A 22328-nucleotide genomic window follows, 5' to 3' on the forward strand; every position below is an offset into this window, starting at 1 on the left:
ATTCTATTACCTTGTGAAGTACGTGATCTCTGTGACCCACACCTATTGGCACACTCCCTCCGCTTTTGAAAGTCCCTAATAAAAACTTACTGGTTTTGTGGTTTGTGGGGCATCACAGAACTTACCGACATGTGATGTCTCCCCCGGACACCCAGCTTTAAAATTTCTGTCTTTTGTACTCATCCCTTTATTTCTCAAACCAGTCAATGCTTAGGGAATATAGAAAAGAACTTACGTGACTATCGGGACAGGTTCCCCGATAATTTAGTCCCATCTTTGAAGAGCAGGTAGCCAATCATATTAAATAATACTAAATTTAGCTTCTGTAAAAGAGGAATCATATGGTAAGGGTAAAGAGTACAACTGTGATACTAAAAGAATCACTTTTGATTAAAGAGGATGTATGCTTCTGAGATTCTAGGAAGATACATCTGTCATTGCTAAATTATTTAACTCACTGTTGTATACTTTACATTTTTTGATACAGAAAAGCAAATGCAATATCTCACTCACACTAGTTCAATTGTTACAAATTAATTTCAATCTATTCTTATTGCTGCAGACACCTCAAATACACGGCCTCATGCCATTCCTTTATTTGTTGTCATTTATCAAAGTAACTGGACTGATTTCCATATCTTTACACCTGGCCTAAATTGCCTGTCCCTTCAAGATTCTGTAAATGGTGCTAGACTCCTCATTTTCAACTATTAATAATCTGAATGCGTAAGTACAGTATGTACGATTTTCAAAGTTCTATTAAAATATTGCACATTTCTACAAAAACATTTTAGAATTCAATGGCAAATATTGCTGTCTCTCAATTTCTCTCTTTCTATATAGGTTTATCTGTTAGATAAAAACTCTCTCTCTCTCTCTCTGTCTCTCTCTCTCTCTCTCTCTCTATCCATCTATCTATCTTGCAAAGCATAAAGGCAAAAGTAAATAATAATTCATATAATTATCTAAGTGAGCCCAGGGAAAATATTAATTCCTAACAATCATGTGAATACTCTTTGTCTTATAGCCTCACCATTTTATTTTTATATTAGAATCAAAGCATCTATTTGATTTGCAAAATGGTAAAAAGCTTACTCTTAATCCATCTTAATTATCTTTTCTTCCCTCTAGATAACTTCAGCAGCTCAGATTCAGTTAATGGATGGAGTAATAAATCAGTGGTTACTGAATTCAATTTGTTGGGGCTGTCTAGCTCTTGGGAACTCCAAGTCTTCCTTTTCTTTATCTTCTCTGTGTTTTATGGAGCTGCAGTGTTGGGAAGCATCCTTATCATCATCACAGTAATTATAGACTCTCATTTGCATTCCCCAATGTACTTTCTTCTTAGCAATCTCTCTTTCATCGATGTGTGTCAGGCTACATTTGCCACTCCCAAGATGACTGCAGACTTCCTCAACGAACACAAGACCATCACTTTCCAGGGATGCATGTCACAAATCTTTTTCTTGCATGTTTTTGGGGGTAGTGAGATGGTGCTTCTTGTTGCCATGGCCTATGATAGATACATTGCTGTATGCAAACCTCTGCACTACATGACCATCATGAACCGGAGGGTGTGAACTGTTCTGGTGGGGGTTTCCTGGGCCACTGGCATCTTGCACTCAGCCACCCACCTGGCATTCAAAGTCAATCTGCCTTTCTGTGGACCCAACAGGGTAGACAATTTTTTCTGTGACCTCCCCCTAGTGATCAAGCTTGCCTGCTTAGACACCTATGTTTTTGAGATCCTGGTGCTCACTAACAGTGGTCTGCTCTCACTTATGTGTTTCCTCCTTTTGCTCATTTCTGCCACTATCATCCTTGCTACTGTGCATCGCCAAGCCTCTGACGGGATGTCCAAGGCCCTTTCCACTCTGTCTGCCCACATTACTGTTGTGCTTCTGTTCTTTGGCCCATTAATATTCATCTATAGTTGGCCCTTTGAAAGCTTCCCAACTGATAAATTTATCTCTGTGTTTTTTTTACTGTCTTCACTCCTCTCCTTAACCCCATGATTTATACTCTGAGGAATAAAGATATAAAGGAAGCCATGAGGAAGCTAAGGAGATGACATGTGGGTTCCAAGCAGGGTTTTTAGACAACTACAAAGGAGTAATACAAATTCCTACTTTTGGGCTTTGAAATTAACATATGTGATTATTATTATGGTGTTTGTATCACAAATAGTTTTTTTACTAGACTAAATTAGAGGGCCTGAATATGGTGATCTGGAGTTGGCAAACACAGTGCAGAATCTTATGATGCCAGTTCCTATATTCTGTGTCTCACATCATCCTCCCTAAAGCTGCAACTACATGTATTAAAACCCATAAGCAGTTTTTCCCCTTATACAGGCACCATAAAAAATTATCTCTTTGAGAGGTAGAGGTAAGAGGATCACTCAAGCCCAGGAGGTCGAGGCTGCAGTGAGCCGAGATTGTGCCACTGTACTCCAGCCTGGGCAACACAGTGAGACCCTGTCAAAAAAAAAATCTCTTGCAACATTTAAAAATCAGCTCTATATTAAAGAAGATTAGCTAGTTCATGTGATTCACTCTGGGTAACATAGAGAATAATTTAGCATTATTTGAGTTAAAACAGAATTTGCTTTGAAATAAAAGGCGATATGAAGATTCTAAAAAGTGCTGCTTTACCTCATCAGTTACAGTTCATAATTATTCTGGCTAATACCTTATTGTTATAAAGGTAAAATTTTATATTCACAAATAAGGCATTAATGCTTATCAAACCTGTCTTTTGTCATACTTATTATTTGTGCTAGAATTTAAATATATAAAATGCTGCAGTATCAATTACAGGACGATAAATATAACCAAGTTCATAGTTAAAATTACAAGACTACTCTTACACTCTCTGGAAGAAAGAGCAATTACAAACCTCATTATATCACTAATGATAACCTGTCATCAATTGACAATGACTGCAAGGTATCTGAATAGCCAGTGATTTTCTTTAGTTAATTTCATTTGGGAGTGTAATTTTCAAAGTAGTTGCAGAAAATATATATATTGCTAATTAGAAAATATATCACATGCTTCTCTTCTTCTCAAACTTTAACTGAAACTTCAGAAATTGCTCATCAAACATTGGAAAGAATAAGAGAAAGAGGGTCATCGCATGATTGATTCAGTCTTTTATCAGCCACAGAATCTGGCACTGTCATCACTGCACCATATAATTCGAGCTTGAAGAGTTTATTCTGTTTATGATAGCTTTCAATTCAAACTTGTAATTTTTGAACTAAAGATATGATTATGTGTTTTATTTTTATTACTTAAAATAGATTGTGAGTCCCTAAGGCAAATATTGTCCTATATTTTACCATAGTTGTTAATGTGTCAAAAGTTAAACATGCAAGCACATGCAGCAAGTGTCATAAAAAGGATACGCTACCCAGAGCAATTGATATTCAGATGATTTCTACACTTGGCTTTTTACAAATGTGGCATTTGGAGTGATGGGGTTGGAAGCCAGTGAAAAACTAGATTGTCCATCTCGAAGTCTTAGCTTATGTGGGTCATTGCACTCTGTAACAATCTGATCTTGTTTTTGCATTTAGTTTTCCACATGTGGAATTACTTCACTGGGTGCTACTTTACTAAACTGACATTGATTAAAGGTCTCTATCAATAGAATTATAATGGGCAGTACTAGCTATGTAAGTAAAGAGGCAAAAGTCATAGGCCCTTGTTCCATAAAAGCTTTTAAGCTTATCAGGACAGCAATAAAATGTTTATTAACAGATAATAAAGGCAAGTAGAATATATAATAAAACACACACTGAATTTTTAGGTTAGTGCAAAAGTAATTGCAGTTTTCACAACTAAAAGTAGTTGCAAAAACCGCAATTTGTTTGCACCAACCTAATAATCCCAGTGAGTTAATGCTCAGTTTTGTCCAAAGCAACTCAATGCATGTGAGCAATTTTTAAAATTTAACTTATATCAGAATATGTGTACACATAAAAGAGACGAAGAAAGACCTTTGGCCTTGTAGAAGTAATTGCATATTAAAGAAGCAGAAAATCACAGAAATGTATAATGAAAAAGGACTTAATCTTTATAAGGGTTGCAGAATTACATGGCCAGGAGAAGACATTTACTGGCAAACCACCAGAAAATCAGATAATTGATATTAACTTAATGAATTGTGCCAGTTTAAGTTTTGACCCCATACTTACGGTCATACTAGAAACCCCAAATTGTTAATTGCAAGAAATTTGAAGAAGAAATTTGTCAAATTACATTAAAAAATGTTTGTGAAATTAATTAACCAAAGCATCATGATTAGAACAGAAGTCAGATTACTTGGGAGTGGTTTGATAAATCTGTGTTAAATTGAAAAGTTTTGGTTATTTGATTGGCATGTGTGAGATTACCAGACTCTGAAAGCTTGTTAGAAAAATATCTACCTTAACAATGTTGAGATAGTCACTGTTATCCATTATCTTAATTACTCCCACTGTTATTTATCCATGTAATTGGGGCTGAATATAGTCTTTCTTTAGGTGTGTTAATATCTCTTAACAGGTTAAAATCAAGACACATAGCCAAGACTCATACCAAGAGAACATTCGCATATGTTGTCTTACTCCTTATATGTTTTTAGAATTTAACCTTCTCTCTCAGACTTATTTTATTACTTATAAAGTTTTGTGAGTCAAATGTTATTGCGGCACTATTCACAATAGCAAAGACTTGGAACCAACCCAAATGTCCAACAACGATAGACTGGATTTTTAAAGATATACAAATAGAAAACAAAAGTAGCAAAAAAATTTATCTAACAGATATAAAAATGGACCCTATTAGATTAATAAAGAGTAAAACAAAAGGATATTACTGAATAAGATGGAAACTTTGAAAACATGGAAGCTCTATTTGGTCAAAAATTACTGAACAACTTTTAGAAAGCGATTTGCTGTATTTATCAAATTATGTCCATATTCACGAGCTGATAATTGTATTTCTAGGAGTCTATCTTGAATAATTTCTTCCCTAATTCTGTAATATAAAATTAAATGCATATATATATGTATATTGGACATGATGAACTGTAGAAAATATAACCTCATGAAGAAATGGGTAAAGCAAGTCATAAGGAGAAAAGAAACTGTTGATTTTCTCAGGGCAAGAGTGTCATCTGAACACCTACTATCTACCCACAAAAATTGAAAATTAAAATTAAGAAGTTAATAAAATGTCATCTGAAACAGACTGACATTGTTTCCTCTTTCTGAGAAAATGCTGCTCCACTCACATAATGAGCTAGAATAATTCTGACTTCAAAATTTGAAAAGGGTCATATAAGAAGGAAAAATTATAGGCCAATCTCACTCAAAAACAAAAATACAAAATTCCTTTAAAAACAGAGCAATACAAATTCAGGAAAACAGAATAATAAAATAGTATCCATTTGAGATTACAAGCAATGCAATGTTGATGATGAACTGAATGAATGAACATTTGATTATAATTTAATACAATTCACTGTATTAACAGAATAAAAGAAAAACTGTATATATAATATATACATCCATATATACAGTTACTTCAATAGGTGCAAAAATGTTTAAAAATAATAATTATTGTTGTAAAGAAAACTTTCATAAATGAGAATATAAAAAGTATATATGGCTGAAAAGTTTAATATCAGCCATAAGCACACAATGCTATCTAGGAATGACACTGTTATCTACTCCACTAATTTGAAATATCAACTCAGAAGGCAAAAATAATTTTAACATAAAAGCCAAAAATGTAAACATAAAGTAGAAGGAGGTGAGGTTCACAGCACATGAGGTGAGGAGGTGAGGTTCACAGCACATCTAATTCAAAAGGGCTTTAGAGGCCAACTAATTGAGTGGTTATCAGATTTATCTGATCATCAAAATCCCTGGAAATTTTTTTTCTTTTCAACTTTTATTTTAGATACAGGGGATACATGTGTAGATTTGTTAAGGGGAATCTTGTGTGATGCTCACACATGCGATGGGATCCATACTCTAAACCTCACATACTGAGTATGGATCTCACAGGTAGTGAGCATAGTACCTGATAGGTGGTTTTTAAACCAAGCTTCCTTTTCACCCTCTAGTAGTCCACAGTGTCTATTGTTACCATATTTATATTTGTATGAGCTCAATGTTTAACTCCTAGTTATAAGTAAGAACATGCAGTACTTGGTTTTCTGTTCCTGAGTTAATTTTCTTAGGATTATGGCCTTTAGCTCTATCCATGTTGCTGCAAACATGATTTTATTCTTTTTTATAGCTGCATAGTATTCCATGGTGTATATTTACCATTTTTAAAAATCCAATCTATTATACCACTGATGGACACCTGGGTTGATTCCATGTCTTTGCTATTGTGAATAGTGCATTGATGAACGTACAAGTCCATGTGTGTTTTTGGTAGAATGATTTATTTTCTACTGAATATATATCCAGTAAAAGTGGTAAAAGAAAAAACACCCTACAAAATAGAGTGTTATGCCACGAAAAATGATAAAGTAAGGAGCTAAACTAAAATCTCTCTTCCATAAAGAAATGAAAAATTGACAAAAATTTACAGAGCCACTGTTTCCATGTCCTGGAGATTAAAGAAAGGCTTACAGCAACCCAGGGAACATTTATTAAAGAAAAGTAGTTTGGTTCTTAACAGTAAATACTAAAAAGAGCCCGTTAGGTTGAAGTAAAAGTCCTGGACAGGAATTTGAATACATATGAAGAAATAAAGAGGACTAATAAAGGTAAAGGCATATGTAAATGTAAAATACGTAAATATGGCCATTTTCATGATATTGATTCTTCCTACCCATGAGCATGGAATGTTCTTCCATTGGTTTGTATCCTCTTTTATTTCATTGAGCAGTGGTTTGTAGTTCTCCTTGAAGAGGTCCTTCACATCCCTTGTAAGCTGGATTCCTAAGTATTTTATTCTCTTTGAAGCAATTGTGAATGGGAGTTCACTCATGATTTGGCTCTCTGTTTGTCTGTTATTGGTGTATTAGATTCAATGCCATCCCCATCAAGCTACCAATGACTTTCTTCACAGAGTTGGAAAAAACTACTTTAAAGTTCATATGGAACCAAAAAAGAGCCCGCATCACCAAGTCAATCCTAAGCCAAAAGAACAAAGCTGGAGGCATCACGCTACCTGACTTCAAACTATACTACAAGGCTACAGGAACCAAAACAGCATGGTACTGGTACCAAAACAGAGATAGAGATCAATGGAACAGAATAGAGCCCTCAGAAATAACACTGCATATCTACAACTATCTGATCTTTGACAAACCTGAGAAAAACAAGCAATGGGGAAAGGATTCCCTATTTAATAAATGGTGCTGGGAAAACTGGCTAGCCATATGTAGAAAGCTGAAACTGGATCCCTTCCTTACACCTTATACAAAAATTAATTCAAGATGGATTAAAGACTTAAACATTAGACCTAAAACCATAAAAACCTTAGAAGAAAACCTAGGCATTACCATTCAGGACATAGGCATGGGCAAGGACTTCATGTCTAAAACACCAAAAGCAATGGCAACAAAAGTCAAAATTGACAGATGGGATCTAATTAAACTCAAGAGCTTCTGCACACCAAAAGAAACTACCATCAGAGAGAACAGGCAACCTACAAAACAGGAGAAAATTTTTGCAACCTACTCATCTGACTAAGGGCTAATATCCAGAATCTACAATGAACTCAAACAAATTTACAAGAAAAAAACAAACAACCCCATCAAAAAGTGGGCAAAGGACATGAACAGACACTTCTCAAAAGAAGACATTTATGCAGCCAAAAGACACATGAAAAAATGCTCATGATCACTGGCCATCAGAGAAATGCAAATCAAAACCACAATGAGATACCATCTCACACCAGTTAGAATGGCAATCATTAAAAAGTCAGGAAACAACAGGTGCTGGAGAGGATGTGGAGAAATAGGAACACTTTTACACTGTTGGTGGGACTGTAAACTAGTTCAACCATTGTGGAAGTCAGTGTGGCCATTCCTCAGGGATCTAGAACTAGAAATACCATTTGACCCAGCCATCCCATTACTGGGTATATACCCAAAGGACTATAAATCATGCTGCTATAAAGACACATGCACACGTATGTTTATTGCGGCACTATTCACAATAGCAAAGACTTGGAACCAACCCAAATGTCCAACAATGATAGACTGGATTAAGAAAATGTGGCACATATACACCACGGAATACTATGCAGCCATAAAAAATGATGAGTTCATGTCCTTTGTAGGGACATGGATGAAATTGGAAACCATCATTCTCAGCAAACTATCGCAAGGACAAAAAACCAAACACCACATGTTCTCACTCATAGATGGGAATTGAACAATGAGAACACATGGACACAGGAAGGGGAACATCACACTCTGGGGACTGTTGTGGGGTGGGGGGAGGGGGGAGGGATAGCATTGGGAGATATACCTAATGCTATATGACAAGTTAGTGGGTGCAGCACACCAGCATGGCACATGTATACATATGTAACTAACGTGCACAATGTGCACATGTACCCTAAAACTTAAAGTATAATAATAATTTAAAAATAAAAATAAAACAATTAATGTCATAAAAAAATATATATATTTTGTTTGTAATACTTTTTTCTCTTACCTGATTTAGAAGATAACTTCAGAAAGAAACACCTACAAATCCACTTGTTGTTCAGCACAACATGTATAAAGATGTAATTTGTATGATAATAACAGCCTGGAGAAAGTGGAAAAACAGAGCAATATGGAAGCAAAGTTTTAAAAATATTATTGAAATTAAATAGATATTAATCCAAACTTGATTGTTGTAAGTTAAGGTGATAATTGTAAGCCCCAGGGAAACCACTAATACAAGATAATTAAAACGATATACCAGCAAACATATGTTTAACATGTAAGAAGACTATAATAAGAAATAGAGAAACATAAAAGATACAAGACATATAGAAACAAATAGCAGAGTAGCAGATGCCCTACCTTATTATTAATGACTAAATGTAAATAGATTAAATACTTCAATTAAAAGGCAGATATAAGCAGAATGGATTGAAAACATGACTTACCTATATGATGCCTATAAAAAACTCACTTTTGATTCAAACATACAAATAGGTTGACAGACGATTCATGAAAAAAATATATAGTATCCCAACAGCCATAAGCAAAAGAGAGTTGGAGTGGATATATCAACATCAGATAAAATGGACTTTATAACAAAACATCTTTATATATATATATATATTTTTAATATACTTCAAGTTTTAGGGTACACGTGCACAACGTACAGGTTAGTTACATATGTATACATGTGCCATGTTGGTGTGCTGCACCCATTAACTCGTCATTTAACATTAGGTATATCTCCTAATGTTATCCCTCCCCTCTTCCCCCACCCCACAACAGGCCCCAGTGTGTGATGTTCCCCACCCTGTGTCCAAGTGTTCTCATTGTTCAATTCCCACCTATGAGTGAGAACATACGGTGTTTGGTTTTTTGTCCTTGCAATAGTTTAATAGAGAGAGAAGGACATTATGTAATGATACAAGCATAAACCTATCAAGAAGATTAAACAATTTTGTACACATATGTGTATGTGTTTATTTATTTCATTAAATGGCAACAGTGTCCTAAAATATATAAAGAAATAACTTACGTAATTCAAGGGGGAAATAGAGAGTTTGACAATAATAGACAAAAATTTTAATACATTTCTTATTATACTTTAAGTTTTAGGGTACATGTGCACAATCTGCAGGTTAGTTACATATGTATACATGTGCCATGCTGGTGCGCTGCACCCACTAACTGGTCATCTAGCATTAGGTATATCTCCCAATGCTATCCCTCCTCCCTCCCCCCACCCCACAACAGTCCCCAGAGTGTGATGTTCCCCTTCCTGTGTCCATGTGTTCTCATTGTTCAATTCCCACCTATGAGTGAGAATATGCGATGTTTGGTTTTTTGTTCTTGCGATAGTTTACTGAGAATGATGATTTCCAATTTCATCCATGTCCCTACAAAGGACATGAACTCATCAAAAAAATTTTAATACTTTTAAGTAGAGCACTAAGATAGAAGATAGCAAGGAAATAAAAGACTTGAAAAACTCTGTAAGTCGCCTAGACTTAATGTATTTATAAAACACTCCACCAAACAACAATAGAATACATAGTTTCCTCAACTGCACATAGAACATTCTCTAGGATAGACCATATATTAGGCTCTAAACCAAGTCTCACTAAATTTAAAAGGATTAAAATCATGCAAACTATGTTTTCTGATTACAATGGAATGAAATTAGAGATCAGTAACACGATAAAACTTGAAAAATAAGCAAATAGTGGAAGTTCAACAACATATTCCTAATATCCATAGGACCAAAGAAAGAATTACAAGGGAAATTATAAAATGCTTTAAGATGAAAATGAAAATACAGCATACCAAAACATACGTAAATCTTTTTGACTTCGGATTAGGCAATAATTTCTCTGATTTGACACCTAAAACACAAGTAACCAAAGAAAAATAGATATTTAATTTTATCAAAATTAAAAACTGTTGAGGTTTAAGTGACACAATCTAGAAGGTTCAAAGAAAACTCACCAAATGAAAAAAAATTGTGAACTTATGTCTGACACGGGTCTTGTATCCAGAATATGTAAAGAACTCTCAAAAATAACAACTAAAGACAAATAACGCACTTAAAAATGGGCAATGGATTTGAATAGACTTTTCTCCAAACAAGACATGCACATAACCGTAACCACATAATATTGCTCAACACCATTAGTCGTTAATAAAATGGAAATTTAAACTACAATGATATACCAATTCACAACCATTAGGATAGCTGAAAGTAATTTAAAAAATGGAAGATAACAAATGCTGTCAAAATTGTCAAGAAATTAAATTCCTTATCTATTGCTTGTAAGAATGTAAATTGGTGTAGCCACTCTGGAAATCTGTTTGGTAGTTCCCGAAAGAGTGAAACATATGCCCCAGAAATTCCAATTCTAGTCAGAGTTCATAGGTTTTTATTTCATTTCAGAGATATAAGATGTTTATCCAAAAACTTGTACACAAGTGTTCATAGCAGCAGTACTATCGACAATCAAAACTGGAAACAACCCAAATTCCCATCAACTGATGAATGAATAAACAAAATTTCTATATCCTTACAATGGAATATTACATAGCTATAAGAGGGAATGCAGTATTGATACATGCCATAACATGGATGAAACTTAAAAACAATATGCCAAGTTAAGGAAGCCAGACACATTATTATTATGTCATATCACTTATTAGAAATGTCCAGAATAGACAATTCCAAAGAGTCAGAAAATAGTTTAATGGTATCCAAGGGCTGCATTTAGGGAGAATGGGAATTAAATGCTAATGCTTATGGGGTTTCTTTCGGGATTGTGGAAAATGTTTTAGAGTTAGACAGTGGTGATAGCTGCATAACCTTGTTAACATGATAAAATTTACTGAATTGTACACTTTAAAAGGATAAATTTCATGGTAAGTGAATTATAAATCATTTTAAAAGAGAAGTAAACAGTATTCATGAATTTTTTATTTAAAAAAAACAGTATGAACTTCCACTTCCAGCCACGAGATACTACTGGATTTAATTTCCCTTCATAATCAATAGGAAAACTGGATAAAATATATCACTACATTGTGTTTAAGCATTAGTCTACATGCAACACAAGACTAAGATCCTTGAGAGAATAAAACATAAGATTAATATTATGATCAACACAGTTTCCTCCATGGGGGTACTTTCCACATCTCAGGGCAGCAAAGGTAATTCAAAGCAGAGCACAGTTGACTTCATGAGTTAGAATCCAGAAAACGGAGTTCAGAGAGTTGGCAGTTAGAATCCAGAAAATGGAGTTCAGAGAGTTGGCGATGGCCAAAATCTACATCCAGGACAACAACAACAACAGAAAAATTGCATAGAAAAAAACTCTCCAGAAGTTTCTATGGGGCCCACTTGAGTTGTTATTGAATAGTAAGCTGAGTACACAAAGGCTAAAGCTTCTAAAATCTAGGAAAAATTTTGTAGAGCTATAAGCTGAACTGTTGTGAGTTTACTCAGGAGACACATGATGTCTGATCAGCCAGAGAAGACAGTCTTTTAAAAATACCCAAGACTGGCCAGGCACGGTGGCTCATGCCTATAATCCTAGCACTTTGGGAGGCCAAGGCGGGTGGATCACCTGAGATCGGGAGTTTGAGACCAGCCTGACCAACATAAAGAAACCCCGTCTCTACTAAAAATACAAAATTAGCCGGGCTTGGTGGCAGTTGCCTGTAATCCCAGCTACGTGGGAGGCTGAAGCAGGAGAATGGGTTGAACCTGGGAGGCGAAGGTTGCAGTGAGCCGAGATCACGCCATTGCACTCCAGCCTGGGCAACAAGAGTGAAAACTCCATCTCAATAAATAAAATAAAATAAAATAAAATAAACCCAAGAACTTAGTCGATCCTGGGCAATTCCTTAAATATCAGATAATTCCTTAATACTAAGGCTAAAGTAGCTTAGAGAAGCCTACTCTAAACCCATCCTAAAATATTTAAAAATAAAATGACATAATTAGCCTAGCCCACAAGTAACTTTGCGACTGAACAAAGACTACTACTTTTGAATAAGAAAAGAAAGAATCCAGCACTCAGAAATATTTTTAGTGTCCATTAATAAATGTAATAAAGCATAAAAATATACATCATAATGAGTAGAATTGGAAACTGATTCAAATAAGCTCAGAAATTACCAAGATGTGGAAATTAGAATAAAATAACTTTAAGAGAGCTGTCATAAATATGCTCAAGTATATAAATAAAAAATATAAACAGAATGAAGAGAGGAATGGAATATATTAACAACATCAAGATTTCATGAGGTGAAAAATGTTAGACACCACAAAGGAAATTATCAGTAAACTAGAAGACACAGCAATAGAAATCTCTAAACCAAAGTACAGAGACAAAAATGTGAAAGGAAAAATTGAACAGAGTCACAGCAATACGCAAGAGAATGCCAACTGGCCTAACACATATGTAACTGGAGTTCCAGAGGAAAGGATAAAATGGGAACCAAAATGTTCTGAATTTGATTGAAAGTTATAATAAAAAAAAGTCAAGAAGTTCTACCAACCTCAAGCGAGATAAATCAAAAGAAAATCACGAGAAGACATATCACAATTCATATGGGAAACTTGTCATACAGAAAATATCTTATGGTAGCCATGGATAAAAGAACAACCATATACTGAAAAACCAGGATTTGAATAACTGAATACTTATTATAAAACAGGATTAGAACTGTTAAAAAACAGAATGAAAACAACAGAGTCAACACAATCATTTAAGTATGAAAAATATCCTTCAAAATGAAAGTGAAATGAAGACTTTGTAAGTCAAACAAAAGTAAGACATATCATGGTTGATATAATTCTACTACAAAAATGGAAAGTAAAGGAAGTCCCAAATTAAAAAAAGTAGCAAGGTAGTAGACATAAACCCAACATATCATTTACATTATATGTAAATAGTAAGAAGTCTACTAAAAGGCAGACATTGCTAGAATGAACAATACAAGCAAGAGCCAACTATTTGCTGCCTAGCTTGAATCCACTTTAAATATAAAGACACAGACTACTTAAACATAAAAAGATGAACAAAGATATACAATACAATGCAAATAGTAATTATAAAGGAGCTAAAGCAGTCATATCAATATCTGACTCTGTAGATTTCAGAAGAAAAAATATAATCAAAAGTAAAGAGAAGCATGTCATATGATAAGGGGCTTAATCAATCATGAATACATACCAATCCTAATCTGTTTGCACCTAATTTCAGAGTTTAAAATAGATAAAATCAAATATTTCTTCTTATCAAATCATATCTTCCACCTGACTTGAAAAATAACATAAACATAAAAACCTACAAAAAGTGTTTATAGCAGTTTTATTCATAATCACCAAAAACAGAGAAAAAGCAACCAAGAGGTCCTTCAATATACAAATGGATACACAAACTGTGGTAGAAATACAATGGGATACTATTCCATATAAAAAAGAATGAGCTATTAATCCATGCAACAAGAAGAATGAATCTTGAATGTATATTGCTAAATGAAAGAAGACAGTTGAAAAGGCTACACTTTGTACAATTTCATTTGTCTCATGTTCTGGAAAAGGCACATCTGTAGGCATGGAAAACAGATGAATGGTTTCCAGGTGTTTGAGGAGGGGAAGTGGTTATCTGTAAAGGGGTGCACAGGGGAGTTTTGATCATGACACATCTAGACTGTATGGTACTAGAGTCTTGAGTTTTGTGTTATGAACCTAGAGCCCCATTAATGCTCAAATTCTTTATTTGAACTCAGAAGTATAAATGTTTGCAAAATTATTTGGAGTCTCTTTACTGGAATCTACTCTATAGGATACAGCATTTCTATTGTATTAATAAAGCAGCTTTCACTTTTTTACTCTAGAATCCTTGCCCTAGAAACCAAGCACATGGCTTTTGTGAAGCTGTCAAAATGCCAAGGTGTTTGCCATGTAATATGCACAGTCACGTGATGACTCCCCATCAATTTTTGACACTCCCAATAGTGCTTTTCTAAAGCTCTTTGGAAGCACAAAGAATTAGCTAACAAAATTACTCATTGCTTTTAAAAAAAAGTGTTACGTCTCTTACAGAACAAAGCATTTCCATTAGGCCTGCTGCTTCTTCCATTTGTGAAATCCTCAAGGTGATGCACTATAATTCTTGTGGGCAAACAAATTGTCTCACATAATTATCCCTGATTAAGGTGATTTCTGCTATCACAATTCTCCTCTGGGTCTCTTGGTCACTACAGTCCAGTGACGTCAAATTCCTAATTAGCTTGTAATAATCATGATGGCTTTTCTTTTATCAGTGTGCTGAGTATACTGATACTTCAGAGTGTAAAGGGTGAAGACTGAAGTCTGGAAAGACATGGATTCTCTATCTTTGTCCCTCATCCAATGGCTCCCAGTGAATTTTGTTTTCCTGGGTAGGTGCTGATATTTTAAGGCCAAGGACAGAGATTGAGTCAGAACAGAGAGCAGAGACCAGAGACAGTCAATTATCCTCCATATTGTTTTAAATTAATCTTTGAATATTCTGTGCCCATTTTACCTATTTACTGTTGTCTCAATACCTAACTCTGAAGAGCGATTGCTGCATTACTTTACTAAAACCAGGAGTTTTACCCTTTTGATTGGATATACTTTAATTTCAATATAATATTGTATAATTATTCTTATCTTTGAATTGACTTACTCATTTTGGATCATGTTTTTCAAAAACCGGAGACTGCGTTTGGGAGAGGGAATTCTACTCTTTTTTGAGGAAACACAGAGCACCTGGGAGGGTATGTAATTTGCTTACAATTATAAAGTTATTTAGTGAAAGACAGAATTGGAAAATATATTTTCTATATCCTAGGCTAATACGTGTATTTAATTTTTAAAAATTACATATTCTTTTATCTCAATAACTTTTAGGATGCAAGAAGTTTTTGGTTACATTGATAAATTATATAGTAGTGAAGTATAACATTTTTAATGTACCTATCACCCACAAACACAAGTAGTGTACATTGTACTCAATATGGCTAATACATTTTTGATAGTCCATAATGTCTTTGGACAGCTTCCATTGATTTGAACTTCAGGTTTTTAAAGCTTATAGTTTAGAATGGTCCTTGTTAATCTATGACTAGAAAGTAGTAATATAAACCACTAATGAAATTCAACATTTCTTGCTGGATATATATTGTATTTGTGAACAAAAGCATATCCCATGTATAATTCCTTAAAATATATTTTAAAATATTACTACTATTATGGTAAATTCATTATATCACTACTGCACAAGATGTTTGATTTAGTTATATAATGATTATATGTATATATATATTACATCTGTGAGAAGCAAGTAAAAAGTCACCTACACTTTGAATCAAGGGAAAGTCAGATGAAAGGAAGAAAACCCAAAACTTCCCTGATGAAATTTTTGATAAAATGATGCAATATTCCTACTACTTCAGAGTCTTTACAGATCCCAAATCATATAAAAATCACTATTACTGATGGTACTTCCTAAAACATTCTCCAGTTTTATAGATCCAGTGAGGCTGAATCCTTTGCAAAATTGTGAAGCAGAAGGTTTTGTTTTCAGCATTTCTTCTTTTCAGTCTACTCTTTTTCTCCTTTCAGATTCCTGACTGCTCCAAATGCTCCTCTAGTTGCCTAAGACTTAGATTAAGATACAGCATCCAGACCTGTCTCACCTCCTTGAAGACAACTCAGCTACAGACACCCTGAATCCACTTCTGTCTTATTTAGAAGTAAATTCTTTATGACTTATCTCCTGAGGGATTGTTCTGTTTTCTTAGGAGATGTGGAAGTAACAACGAAATTCTTCCCAAGCATTAATGACTATAGATTACAGGATAGCTCCACACTTTCCATTTCATCTTAGGTAAGTGAAAGTGTTTTTTCAGCATCCTTCTGAAGACCATGCACCAGCATTTGTCTCCAATATAGTCTATAATAGAGAGACTGCTATTCCTCTGATCCGCATTTGGAGTGGGAGGGTCAGAGGAACAGCAATATCAGCAAGTTTGTGAAAGATACCTATTTGAACTGGTAGAGTTTGGTGGCCCCTGTAAACAATACCTATTTATTTCACTTCATCTATAGTCATAATATCTGAGAGAGAAATATTGAGGCAAGATTCATTTGACAGAATTTAAAATAGGAGGGAACTAAGGTTTGCCAAGCACAGACAGCCCTGTATACATGCATTAATCCATCTTCAAATTTTCAAGAATTTTTTTTTAAAAAGGTCTTTACATAAACACATCTACTTATTGGAAACTCATTATTGTGTGAGTCAGACCACATAATGTAAAATTATGAGAAAATATTTACTTCTTCTGATCTAAAATAATACATTACTAAGAATGCATACATATACTTAGTCATTACAGTTGGTTAAATAATTTTCATTTACATAATCTTTTAAGAAATATTTTTAGTGTCTCTTTAAGGTTAATAGTCTCAAGATTTAATATTTGATGATAATAGTCCCTGAATGGCTAAAGGAACTGCTCAGTGTCACACAGTTACCCAATGATACCACATAGAACATTTTAAAATAATAGCTTTGTTTTCACTACAGTACAGCGATTTTATTGGGAACAAAAAGACAGTCCATTTTATCTAATAGGGAATGTACTGGGGGTAAAGGGAAGTGAATTCATCAGCTTGTCTAAATAAACAAAGGGTTATTAATATTAGCAAATAATTTTTAGGGAGACAAGTTATAAACCTAACTGCCTCATCACCAGTGCATAGCACAGTGCCTGGGGAAAAGCAGGTATTTCAATATATATAAAGTAAGTGAACTAAACAAGAATGGATTTAGGTAAGAAACAGGTTCAGAGTTCATGTGTTCCACCAGTTTCATCTTATATACTAAGAAAGTTCTTGATTGAATCAATTTGTCCAATGTTTTTCTCCATGAAAAACAGGGTCTTTTCTTTTCTGAGCACCTGAAGAAGCCGATGAAAATGGAACAATAGAGCTCTGCAGAAGAGTCAGAAAAGCTATCGGGAGGATGATTCTTATGACTGTCTTTCACACAGTTGGATTGTGTGTCTTAGCCTAAAGACACCAGGAAGTTTCTGTGCTCAGAAATGCCTCCTGATGCCCCTCTCTGCTGCAGCACTGGAGGGTCTCCCTAGGACACTCATTCCTCGTGCTTATGGCTTTGCTCTTTCTGATGGAGTACCTATGAACTCCTATTCACTGATTTTGTTAGATTTTACTTCCATTCATGCCTTAGGGATTCAATGCAGTATTTATGTCACAGGATTGAAGGGTCAGGACTTCTAGGAAGTGAGAAGAAAGACAGATTTGTATAATTTTTTTCTGTAGCCTGCTTTACCTTCAAGCTCCACTTGTTAAACTCTTCCAAAAAGCCTGGAGCCATAGTTTTGATATAATCTGTGATAATACAAGAGTCCTCCCTTATCCATGGTTTTGTTTTCAGCAGTTTCAGTTACCTCAGGTCAACTGTGGTCCAAAAATATTAACCTATTTTGAGAGCGAGAGAAAGAAAAAAAAGAAACCCATTCACACAAATGCTATTTCAGTATATTGTTATACTTTTTTATTTTATTGTTACTTATTACTGTTCATCTCTCTCTGTGCCTAATTTATAAATTAAACGTTATCTTAGGTATGCATGTATAGGAAAAATATAGCTTATATAGGGTTCAGTACTATCAGTGGTTTCAAGCATCCACTGGGGTTCTTGGAACACATTATCTGCAAATAAGGGAGAAAATTTGTATTTTTGGGGGGAGAATTGGAGATTTGAAATACAGAGGTGACTCTAAATTTGGTTTCTGAGAGTTAAAATTATTTATCACGTGTTCTATTCTTATAAATAAACCCTCCAGTCTAACCCAAAGAGAGACTTAGCAATTTGCAGCTATGATCTAAGAAGACATTAATATCAAAAATTGCAAGTGGTTAGAAATGAGTAAAATAAAAGATATCCTCTCCCAAGACCTGATTAAGATGTAGAGAAAGAGTCTTCAAAATCAGATAATGTAATGCTCCTTTAAAATTCACATTTTATTTTTTCCTATTTTCCATAAAACTTTTATAAGTTCTAAATAGCTTCTACAAATAAAAATAACAAAAGGAAGAAAGTTCTGATAACATAGAATATAGAGTAACTGAATAGAAAAGAAAAATCATTTTTTTCCTGGTCTGAATTCCTTAGTAATAAGTAATATAACTTATTAGTTATATTAGTATTTATAGTAAGCAATATAACTTATGTTTTTAAGCCACATCACATCAAATGAAATATCAATCATAGCTCAATGAAATGTCTATGGTTAGTAACACCAATGGCTAAGTTTAAAGAAGCTTCATACCTTCAGAGATTAATTGAAAGGAACCAGTGTGCTAGATTTCATGATAAAGTAGAACTCCATGAAGAGCTGAATCATAAACGAGTTCCAATAATATTGGGGCCTTTCAATTTTGCCAGGGTTCTGTACTTTAGTTTATATAATTTTTAACTGTAGAGAAGAAATAAGGTATAATCACTTAAGGCAATGATTTCTCCTGTGAGCTCTCTTATGCAAATCTAATGCTGTCTCTCTTTCTCTCTTGTTTTAATTTTCATAATTATGCAACTTATGTATACAAAAGTGAAAAAAGCAAAAGTTCATATTTCAGTAATTTTTCATAAACACTCCCAAGTAACTATCAACCACATCAAGAAAGAATATTACCAGCACTTCAGAAGCCTCTCCCATGACCACTTCCTGTCCCTTAAGGATAACTGCTAGGAGGTTTTTCTACACCTTAGTTTGCCATTTTTGAACTTCATTTAAATAGACCAATACAGTGTATACTCTTCTGTGTCTAACTTTTTAAGTCATCAAGTTTGTGAAATTATCTTCCTCTGTGGCAGATGTTCAAAAAATTTTTATATCATTTACTTTAGAAAAAAATTGGCTCAGATTTTGTCTCTGTAGATTTTTAGACTGATTTCTGCAGTGTCACAAAAACTTCAGATGCTCAAATTCATTTTTAAATTGTCGATTTTATTTCTTAAATTAATGTATTTAGATATCCCAGTTGGTTGAACATCTCCTTGACAACTCTCCCCTTTAATGCAATCTTCCATACTTAGCTGTACTAGCTGTATAACTTGTAATAACTCATGAAAACCCAGACACATACGTAGCAATAGGAATTGGAATTCTTAAAAGTTTAAGTGTAATTGGAAAATCAAACCCATGCTCACTTCATTAACTGATCTCTGTTTCTCTCCTATTCAGGTAGCTGAAATTAAGTCCCTTCCAAAATCGATGAATGAGACAAATCATTCTCGGGTGACAGAATTTGTGTTGCTGGGACTGTCTAGTTCAAGGGAGCTCCAACCTTTCTTGTTTCTTACATTTTCACTACTTTATCTAGCAATTCTGTTGGGCAACTTTCTCATCATCCTCACTGTGACCTCAGATTCCCGCCTTCACACCCCCATGTACTTTCTGCTTGCAAACCTGTCATTTATAGACGTATGTGTTGCCTCTTTTGCTACCCCTAAAATGATTGCAGACTTTCTGGTTGAGCGCAAGACTATTTCTTTTGATGCCTGCCTGGCCCAGATGTTCTTTGTTCATCTCTTCACTGGCAGTGAAATGGTGCTCCTAGTTTCCATGGCCTATGACCGTTATGTTGCTATATGCAAACCTCTCCACTACATGACAATCATGAGCCGTCGTGTATGTGTTGTGCTCGTCCTCATTTCCTGGTTTGTGGGCTTCATCCATACTACCAGCCAGTTGGCATTCACTGTTAATCTGCCATTTTGTGGTCCTAATAAGGTAGACAGTTTTTTCTGTGACCTTCCTCTAGTGACCAAGTTAGCCTGCATAGACACTTACGTTGTCAGCTTACTAATAGTTGCAGATAGTGGCTTTCTTTCTCTGAGTTCCTTTCTCCTCTTGGTTGTCTCCTACACTGTAATACTTCTAACAGTTAGGAATCGCTCCTCTGCAAGCATGGCGAAGGCTCGCTCCACATTGACTGCTCACATCACTGTGGTCACTTTATTCTTTGGACCATGCATTTTCATCTATGTGTGGCCCTTCAGCAGTTACTCAGTTGACAAAGTCCTTGCTGTATTCTACACCATCTTCACGCCTATTTTAAACCCTGTAATCTACACGCTAAGAAACAAAGAAGTGAAGGCAGCTATGTCAAAACTGAAGAGTCGGTATCTGAAGCCTAGTCAGGTTTCTGTAGTCATAAGAAATGTTCTTTTCCTAGAAACAAAGTAAACTTATGAGACTGTTACCACTTTAGCCCTGTCTCCATACACTTACAAGTGGATTCACTGTAATCTTAAAGCAAATAAACTTGGCCTGTGGGAAAGCTCAGTTGATCGATTTGAAGCAAACTGTAATGATAATAAAAACTCATGAAATAAACTTTAGTGATTTTAAATATTCTTTCTCCATTGTATATTTTTAATATCCTACTTTGTATTCTTTATTTTAAAATTTCTTAAGATACAGACTTTGATGACATTGAGAAAATGACATTACCTTATAAATGGTTAATATACTGTTGTCTCTCCCTTTGAAAACAGTACTACTCACACCAACTTTGGAGTAATGATAGGTGCATATCTCCAAGCCACAGAGATAATAGATCTATTTATAAGTATATGATATGTGATATACAGTATGTGATAGATCTAGATACGAATGCATTTTATACTGCACTATATATCTGACAGCACATGAAGACACGTCTATGAATGGTGTGAAAGATTCAGTAAAATGTAAAAGGGCATGACTAACCAGCAGAAGGCATTTACATTTCACACTTTCACAAAGCCTTCATCACAGTGGCCGTTTAATATATGTTGTTCATGAAAAACAACCACCTGAACAAATTTATTTACTGGTGTGTTTTATATTGGCCTATGTCCACTTCTGTTTAGTACTGATAAAATAATCTGGGGGATCAGAGACAAGTTATAATTCTCTACCACTTATCTTCATGATAGTAGGAGTCTGAATCTTAGTATAAAATATTTTCCCCCTAGATTTTTATGATCTTATCTTCTTAGGGTGTTTTTATATTAGTATTTGGTAGATATTATAATTTTTCTATGTGGACTTTTTAATTCAGTTGATATTTCATTTTTAAATTGCCCAGTGTAGGCTCCGAAAATGACAGAACCCTATTTCAAGACCTTAGAGTTCATCATAAATTTACCCCTCCTTGATCACTTACAAGACCAAGATTTTTGGGGATTCACCACTACAGGCTATTTTAGGCTTTTCCTCTTTTACAGCATTCAAGGCTATTTCTATATCTTTTTTAACTGGGTTCTAGTCATAGTCTGGTATAATGTTAACCGATTGTTTTCCAGACTCAGTCTTTACAGTCTCCTAAAGGGATTTAATAAGTCCTATTAGTGAAGGGAAAAAAAAGTTTCTGAGCCAAAGGGTTCCGAGTTATTTAAGAAATAACAAAATGAAAATAAAACAAATGTGCATTAACATTTAAATATAAGAAAAAAATTAAATACAAAAAAGTATAAGTAAAAAAGTAAGTATAAAAAAGTAGTAAAACTTTTTACAATAATACAACACTTCCAAAATTTTACAATATTTTTGCATAT

At 34.4% G+C, this 22328-nt stretch overlaps 1 protein-coding gene and 1 pseudogene across 1 annotated transcript; both read left to right on the forward strand.

Moving 5' to 3' along the window:
- The first annotated feature begins 1079 nt into the window (after nt 1-1079).
- On the forward strand, nt 1080-2015 carry LOC100981721 (olfactory receptor 4K1-like; annotated as a pseudogene).
- Nucleotides 2016-19926: 17911 nt separating this feature from the next.
- Nucleotides 19927-20973, forward strand: LOC100982052 (olfactory receptor 4K15). Its single transcript, XM_003811711.4, has one exon. It carries the CDS (start codon nt 19927-19929, stop codon nt 20971-20973), a length of 1047 nt encoding a protein of 348 aa, XP_003811759.1.
- The last annotated feature ends 1355 nt before the right edge of the window (nt 20974-22328 follow it).

This window comes from Pan paniscus, chromosome 15 (assembly GCF_029289425.2).
Source record: "Pan paniscus chromosome 15, NHGRI_mPanPan1-v2.0_pri, whole genome shotgun sequence".
Classification (NCBI taxonomy): Eukaryota; Metazoa; Chordata; class Mammalia; order Primates; family Hominidae; genus Pan; species Pan paniscus.